The sequence below is a fragment of the Otolemur garnettii genome, unplaced genomic scaffold, assembly GCF_000181295.1.
Source record: "Otolemur garnettii isolate 467f Iridium unplaced genomic scaffold, OtoGar3 scaffold00016, whole genome shotgun sequence".
NCBI classification, from domain to species: Eukaryota; Metazoa; Chordata; class Mammalia; order Primates; family Galagidae; genus Otolemur; species Otolemur garnettii.
In genome coordinates, this window is record NW_003852411.1 from 11,802,149 (window position 1) to 11,810,827 (window position 8,679).

Here is an 8,679-nt window from a genome sequence, read left to right on the forward strand (position 1 = left end):
TAAATTGTGTATACTTTATTTCAGCACCTTCCATATATGGAGATAATATCTTGTACTCAGGCTGAATTCAGCCCAAGAGCAGGGTTCAGCTTAGCTTTCAACTCCCAAAATGGCATGTTGAACCTGTGGCCAGAAAGGCTAGGGCTCCACCCAGGCTAACAGGGTGGGCAAGAGATAGTTGAAAATGGTGTTTGCCCATGTCTGTCTCAACAGAAGGGCAGTGGGAGGCCTTTCCAGGGGTGTGAGAGCGCCCGGGTTCCTCTGTCCCTCCTTGGAGCCTCCCCTTCACAGTGGCAGCAGGTGTACCCACAGTTTCCCAGTATTTAGGCTCAGCATTTGGCACTCAGCCCAAACTGCTGTAGGCTCAGATGCTGGTGGGATTCTGTGTTGGTTCCCTTTCTGGAACAATGTTTCTATGCCATCTCCAGGCAGCTGCCCATGTTAGGCCTGAGACCAGTGAGTCAGGGGGATCTTTTACAGTCAACATTTAAAAATTCATTTTGGAGTATAGATCCCTGGGGGTTTTCCGTTACTGTTCCTCATATCTAGGAATGTCTCCCAGCTGTTAGCCAGTCCCAGCCAGTCCCAAGTGGAAAAGTTGCTCCAAACCCTTGCCATACCCACTTTCCCATCACCTTCCTGGGGAATCTTGTGATTTTTACCTACACCATGTGTTTGAAATGTGAGGATCTGCTTACTGTTCGGGTTCCTCTCCATGGAGGAGGCACATCTCGTGGGTGTCTACTTAGCTGTCTTCTGGCAATGCCCTGTCTTCTTGAGTTCTAAGAGACCTTTGTAGATTGTGGACACAAATCTTATTAGATATAAAATTGCAACTTATGCTCCTTTTGAAGTTTGTCTTCATTATCTTATTAGGGTCCTTCTCAAGGAAAGTATCTTTTTTTTTTTTTTTTTTTTTTGAGACAGAGCCTCAAGCTGTCCCCCTGGGTAGAGTGCCGTGGCATTACAGCTCACAGCAACCTCCAACTCCTGGGCTCAAGCGAGTCTCCTGCCTCTGCCTCCCAAGTAGCTGGGACTACAGACACCCGCCACAACGCCCGGCTATTTTTTGGTTGCAGCCGTCATTGTTGTTTGGCGGGTACGGGCTGGGGATTCGAACCCGCCACCTTAGGTGTACGTGGCTGGCGCCTTGGCCGGTTGAGCTATAGGCGCCGAGCCTCAAGGAAAGTATCTTAAATAGAGTCCTTTTCCCCATGGATCATGGTTTTTATGTTGTATCTAAAAACTCAGCATCAAACTCAAGGTCATGTAGATTTTCTTGTAGAATTTTTATAGTTCTACATTTTTCGTGTAGGTCTATAACCCATTTAGACTTAATTGATCTGTAAGCTGTGAGGTATAGCTGGTTGGTTTTTTTTTTTTTTTTTTTTGCATATGGGTTGTTTTGGGCACTTTTAAAAAATGAAATCTCATTTTGTCGCCCTCAGTAGAGTTCTGTAGTGTCATAGCTCACAGCAATCTCAAACTCTTGTACTTAAGCAATTCTCTTGCCTCAGCCTCCCGAGTAGCTGGGACTACAGGCACCCACCACAATGCCTGGCTGTTTTTAGAGATGGGGTCTTGCTCTGGCTCAGGATGTTCTCAAACTCCTGAGCTCAGGCAATCCATCTGCCTTGGCTTCTCATAGAGCTAGGATTACAGGCAGAAGGCATCACACCCAGCCTTTGTTTTGCAATCTTTTGTTGAAGACACTATCCTTCTCCATGGTGCTTTCTTCAAAAATCAGTTGACTTTGTGATGCATGCCTTGTTTACTGAGAGAAATGTAATTTGCCACTACTTGAAGGTAAATGTACATTTGCTTGTGTATTGAGGACATGTCAGGTGATGGATGACAAGTTAGGATTCATGTATCTTCTGAATAATTCCATCTGTTATTCCCCCATCAATTACTGAGTGTTTTTCAGGTATCACTGTTTCAATGACCATCTCAATAAGAATGAGATGAAGCCAGCTCAGTGGCTCAGGCTTATAATCCCAGCACTCTGGGTGTCTGAAGCTGGTGGATCCTTTGAGCTTAGGAGTTTGAGACCAACCTCAGCCAGAGTGAGAGCTGGTCTCTACTAAAATTAGAAAAACTAGCCAGGTACTATGGCAGGTGTCTGTAGTTCCAGCTACCCCGTAGACTGAGGGAAGAGAATCATTTGAGCCCACAAGTTTGAGGTTGCTGTGAGCTGTGAAGCCATGGTACTCTACTCAGACGACAGAGTTAGACTCTGTCTCAAGAAACAAACAAAAAGAATGTGAGATGAATCCAGTTAAAGGACTTTGTGTCCTCATCCTCATGCCCCGCCCTGCAAAGTAGCAAGATATTAGTGATCTTGAGTCATTCATTTTTAGTAACTTGGTACTACCCTGAATTTACCACAGTTTCCCCCTCTCTCCTCCCCCCATTACTGTCTCTCTGAAGACTGGTGTTGGTGTTTTGGGCCTGGATGAGATGGCATCATCTTTCTTCTCTGATTTTGGGCTCATATGGTATCTAGAGGAGCTCAATAAGAAGGAGTTCAAAAAATTTAAGGAGCATTTTAAGCAAGAGACTTTGAAACTTGAACTCAAGCAAATATCCTGGACCAAAGTGAAAAAATCATCCCGGGAAGACCTGGCCAACCTGCTTATCCAGCAATATGAGGCCCAGCAAGCATGGAATTTGACATTAAGGATATTTCACAGGCTGGGTAGGCAGGATCTCTGTGATAAGGTCCAGAGAGAGCGCACAGGTGAGTCTGTGGGGAAGGGCCCAGACTACTTAAGGTGATTGTCACCACCTCCTCTTTTTGGTAGATGGTTTCTGTGCCTGTCCGTCACAGGGACAGAATGTGCTATGGGAAAATATTGTTCTTGTAGGTAGCAAATTACTGTTAGACCTGCTGGCTTTTGTGGGAAAATGTAGGTGGATAATGTGTCCTAACCTGTGTTGTACGTTTATATGGATCACCAATAATATTTTTTTCTTTTTTCTTTTGAATTTTCTTTTGTTTTTATTTCAGATTAATCTGAGGGTACAAAGTTTAGATTATACTGTTTTCATTTCTAAGGTAAAGTTCAAGTTCTAGTTTAGCCCTTCACCCAGGGGGCTGCTGAACACCCTCATATTGTGCACATTAGGTGAGATCCCGCCAATCACCTTCCTGCCCTTCCCCCCTTTCCATTCTCCCCTCTCGTCTCCCTCGCCTCACTCTCTCCTGCCCACCTGGCTCTGCTCCCCACCTCTTCCTTTCTGTCTACTCCCCGTCCCTCCTCCCCTCTCCCTTTCTCTTCTCCTTCCTCACTCTGCCCCTTCCTTCCTTCTCCCTCCACTCTCTTTTCTCCTCACCCCTCTCTCTCCTCTTCTCTCCCCCTTGCTAGACTATACTTGTATTTTTATGTCAGGTCACCAATACTTTTTACTCTAAGCTGAGAACTTGCATCCAAGCCAGAAACTCTAGGCAGTGTTTTTCTGTTTTTCTTTTCTTTCTTTCTTTTTTTTTTTTTTTTTTTGTTATAGAGACAGAGTCTCACTCTATGGCCCTTGATAGAGTGCTGTGGCATCACACAGCTCATGACAACCTCCAACTCCTGGGCTTAGGCGATTCTCTTGCTTCAGCCTCTTGAGTAGCTGGGACTACAGGCGCCCACCACAATGCCCAGCTATTTTTTGGTTGCAATTTGGTGGGGGCGGGTTCGAACCCACCACCATTGGTATATGGGGCTGGTGCCCTACTCACTGAGCCACAGGTGCCTAAGGCAGTGTTTTTCAACTTTTTTAATCTCACGGCACTATTGAGCCTATAGTTAAACTTCTGCAGCACACTTAAGTTTGATCAAAGAAAAAGAAAAAAGGAATATACTTGACTGTGTTTTGAACTTCTTTTGAAAATAATTAATGATCGGATGGTGCCTATGGCTCAGTGATTAGGGTGCTAGCTCCATATACTGAGGGTGGTGGGTTTGAACCCAGCCCCAGCCAAACTGCAACAACAACAAAAAAAAGCTGGGCGTTGTGGCAGAGGCCTGTAGTCCCAGCTACTCAGAAGGCTGAGACAAGAGAATCACCTATGCTCAAGAGATGGAGGTTGCTGTGAGCTGTGATGCCATGGCACTCTACTGAGGGGGACATAGTGAAACTCGGTCTCATAAAGAAAAAAAAAAGAAGATTCTAAATCATTGTCATGTATATACACTTTCATATTGAACAAGCAGAAGTTTATGGCAGAGAAGCTATGATCTTTCAGCAATATTGTCTTAAGGGTCACGATTTATACTTATCCTGGTATAAGATGTTACTTCTACTTTGCATATTTGACGTACCATTTTTTCATTTGTTTTCCTCTCACTGACTCAGAACACAAAAAGATCTATAGAGCTTATGTTAAGAATAAGTTCAGCAGCCTTTACGCCAGCAAATCCATCACTGACTTTTTTGAATGTTTTGGTGAGAACGTCAGACCAGAAGAACTCAAATATATGCACCTCCTTTTTGCTGCCAAAGAAACTGGGCAGCGGTCACATACCACGGTCTTGCAAGGAGCACAGGGCGTCGGGAAAACAACATTTCTGATGAAGCTGGTCCTGGGCTGGGCAGAGGGCAGCCTCTTTCAGGACAAATTCCTCTATGTGTTCTACTTCTGCTGCCGAGAACTCAGGCAGGTGAAGGAGACCAGCTTGGCCGATCTGATGTCCAGGAACTGGCCTTACCCTTCACCTGCTCCTATCACAGAGATCGTGACCCACCCAGAGAAACTCTTGTTCATCATCGATAGCTTTGAAGAACTGAAATGTGACTTGAGTGAACCCGAGTCAGACCTGTGCGGTGACTGGATGAAGCAGCAGCCGGTCCGGGCGCTGCTGAGTGGTTTGCTGAGGAAGAAGATGCTCCCGGAGGCCTCGCTGCTCGTGGCAGTGACGCCCGTGTGCCCGGCAGAGCTTCAGGCTCGGCTGGTGTGCCCAGAACTCATAACGCTGTCTGGATTCAGCGAGGGGGAAATAGAGCTCTATTTCCGCTCTTTATTCCCAAGCAGGAATAGAGCCGCGGAGGCGTTCCGTTCTGTAAGAGAGAATGCACAGATATATTCCCTGTGCCACGCCCCCCGCATTTGCTGGGTTATAGGCACCTGCATGAAGCAAGCGGTGGAGAAAGGCAGAGAGCTGGCGCCCATCTGCCGATGTCTCACCTCTCTGTACGCCTCTTCCATCTTGAACTTGTTCACCGACAAGGATGCCAGTTGTCCAAGTCCACAGAGCCGGGTCCGGCTGAGAGGCCTGTGCTCCCTGGCTGTAGAGGGCATGTGGACCGATGTGTTTGAATTTCATGATGAGGATCTCAGGAGAAATGGAATAGCGGACTTGGATGTCCCAGCATTGCTGGATACCAACATTTTCCTGAAATGCACAGAGAGCTCGTACACATTCGCGCACAGGAGCATCCAGGAGTTCTGTGCTGCCATGTTCTACCTGCTGAGGCGCGACCATCCCAACCCGGCCGTCAGATCCAGAGAGACCCTCCTAGCTGCCCATCTGAAGAAAGTAAAAAAAGCACGTTGGATTCACTGGGGAAGTTTCCTATTTGGCTTTTTAAATGAAAAGGAACAAGAAAAGGTAGACAAATTTTTTGGCTTCCAACCCTCCCAAGAGATCAGGCAGCAATTTCACCAGATCCTGAAGAACTTAGAAGAATGTGAAGGTCTGCGGGGGCAGACTGATTTCTTGGCATTGTTTTACTGTCTTTTCGAGATGGAGGATGCGGTCTTCGTGAAGGAGGCAGTGAACTTCCTCCAAGACATTAACTTTTCTATCAATAATGAGTTGGACCTGGAGGTTTGTGCCTACTGCTTAAAATACTGCTCTGGCTTGAGGAGACTTTCGTTTTCAGTCCCAAAAGTCATTGAGGAGGATGGACGTGGCTGTAGGTGAGTCCATTCAATGTCTTTCTGCCCCTTTGTCAGAATCTGTCCATCTTCTCAGGTGGGTTTTGCTAAGTGGAGGATCATGGTAGGGTTTTCATTGCCATCCAAACAGCATTAGTTTGAGTCCCAGCCAGACTCACTAGAAGCTCTGGCCTTTTCGTTGCTGAGACTTGTCTTTTTGTAGCTGCAGTGGCCTCAACACACATGGTGGGGATGGTGTTTATAGTCATAAGGATGGACCCTGAGAGTCACGTGACATGTATCCTACCTTTCTCAAACACCAGCTGATCCACCCACGTAATTAGTACCTACACAGTTCCCATGGGACCACACACAAACTTTTCCTGTTGTTTTTTTGAGACTGAGTTTCACTTTCACCCTGGGCGTAGTGCCCTGGCATCATAGCTCACGGTAACTTCATAACTCTTGTGCTCAAGTGATCCTCTTGCCTTGGACCCCAGAGTGGCTGGGACTACAGGCATCTGCCACAGTGCCTGGCTACTTTTTGCCTTTTCAGTAGAGATGGAGTCTCACTCTTGCTCAGGCTGGTCTTGAAGTCCTGAGCTCAGGGTGGATTCTACAGTGATTTTACAGATAAGGAAACCGAGGCAAAGAAGTCTAGGAAGGCACCCAAAGATTATGTGGTTAGGAGCCTCAGCCATCTTGCAGAAGACCTTGGCTTACTACTGGCTGTGTTGTGGATATGAAGCAGCATTTCTCAGCTTCATTTTGGGGGCTATCCTGGGTTTCTTTTGGGGGGCTTCCTGTATATTACAGGATGTTTAGGATCATTCTGTCTTCTATCCACAAGATGCCAGAAGTACCCCTCCCTTAAGAGGTAATAACCAAAAGGACTTCCAGATGTCCCCTGGGGCCCATAATTCACTAATATAGGGTGAGCTTACCCGACTGACCCTATTCTCCCCGATCAAAGGAGACTCTGACTCAGAAGTCTTCTGTACAGGCAGACAACGTATCCTGCGTACCTGTGGGGAAGGCTTGTGTTCACTGTTCACCTACAGAGAGCATGTCCTTTCTTTTTGATCACAGGTCAAGTTGTAATGTCGTTCATTGGCATCACATTTTCTGTGTGTTCATAACCAATGAGCACCTCAAAGAATTGGAAATAATAAACACTGACTTCTGCCAATCTAGTTTGGAGATTTTGTGCAATCAGCTGAGATTTCCCACCTGTCACCTTGAAAAGCTTCAGTAAGTTGAAGATCCTTTGATTTGTGAGTATTGTGGAAATAAAAAATCCATGTCAACCAAGTTAGCTCTGAGCTGAGGCTGACTGTGTAAGTGAAGAATTCAAATCTAGAGCAGAGTTTCTCAGTCTTGGCACTTACTGATTTTTTTTGTTCTAGATCCTTCTTTGTTTGGAGTGTGTTGCAGCAAGATAATGGAGAAGCATCCCTGACCTCTGCCCACTCATTACCAGTAGCTTCCTCCTAATTATGACAACTAAAATTGTCTCCAGGCATTACCAACTATGCCCTTTGGGGGCAAAACGACCCAGGATGAGAAGTGCTGAGCGATGTGACTGGGCTGTAAAATTAGAGAATGAATTAATTATGGGTTCTAAGAGATAACTAAAGCAGAGGCTCAGGCCTCGTTAGAGGAAACCCAGGTGAAACTTGCTTTGCTTTTTTGCAGGCTAAATTGTGTTTCCTTTTCTGGTGGAAGTAGTGTTTTCTTTGAGGTGCTTTCTCACAGCCCAGACTTGAAATATTTGAACCTCCGCAATGTAAATCTTTCCTGCGATGACATGAAGATACTCTGTAAAGTCTTGAGCTCGTCAATGTGCAACATAGAACAATTAGTGTAAGTCTCTACTTTCATCAGGAGCACTGATTGGATTCTAGAAAGGATTTTATACACTTGTTAATTTGTCTACTTTTCCTTTTTTTCTATTATTCTTGTGCAAAGTTAACCTCCTGGGAACTTTAGACTATGGAAGTTAAAGTTTCTCAATTGCTATGACCACTGTGGAAAATGGTTTGCCTGTTTCATAGATTCTGGCATATTGGATTAACCAAGAAATTCTACAGATAGTGGTTTGTTGAAAGACAAGGTACCAAAATGTTCACTACAGGTATTCAGAACACCTGCAAAGTGCAAATACTTGCTATCGTAAGTTAGATAAGAATGCTGTGGTTATTCTCATGGGAATGAATGATCTGCCATGAGCAAAAATTCATATGCAAACATTTGGATGAATCGTAGACATTATTGATGGAAATGGGCCAGACGCGAGTGTATCGTGCAATTTTATTTATATAAAGTTCAAAGATGGGCGAGACTGTGGCACTAGAGTGAGAAGAGTGATAGGAACAGGGAGGTAGGCGGCAATGTGTACGCTCTGTTTCTTGGCCTGGGCACTGGTAACACAATAGCGTTACATTCATGCAATTTGTTGGCTGGCACTTAATGTTCATCAGTGCACCTTTCAGTATCTGTTATATTTCAAATTTTCTTTGTTTCGTTGCAGTTAAATTGGGATCTCCTCTAACACTTAACCTTCTATCTACTTTGGTGCACACATATTCAGATGCTTCTCCATGCAGCTGGGTCTGTGGGCTGCCAGTAACCAACACACAAAGACCCAAGGCCATTCTTTGTAATAACATCTTTGAGATATAACCCCGTGCCACAAAGCATATGCTTTTAAAGTTGACAATTTAGTGACCTTGGTGTATATTCACACAGATGGGCAACCACAACTATCTAATTTTATCCCTTTTAATTTTTAATTTTTTTTTTTTTTTTTTTTT

General features: G+C 45.0%; 1 protein-coding gene across 1 annotated transcript in view; it reads left to right on the forward strand.

The window, feature by feature from the left end:
• The first annotated feature begins 2,460 nt into the window (after positions 1–2,460).
• Positions 2,461–8,679, forward strand: part of NLRP4 (NLR family pyrin domain containing 4) — a 26,896-nt gene continuing 20,677 nt past the window's right edge. The window contains exons 1-4 of the mRNA XM_003785803.1: positions 2,461–2,740; positions 4,345–5,908; positions 6,956–7,117; positions 7,562–7,729. Of these exons, the coding sequence (XP_003785851.1) occupies positions 2,461–2,740; positions 4,345–5,908; positions 6,956–7,117; positions 7,562–7,729 (2,174 nt within the window). The remainder of the gene's footprint in view (positions 2,741–4,344; positions 5,909–6,955; positions 7,118–7,561; positions 7,730–8,679) is intronic.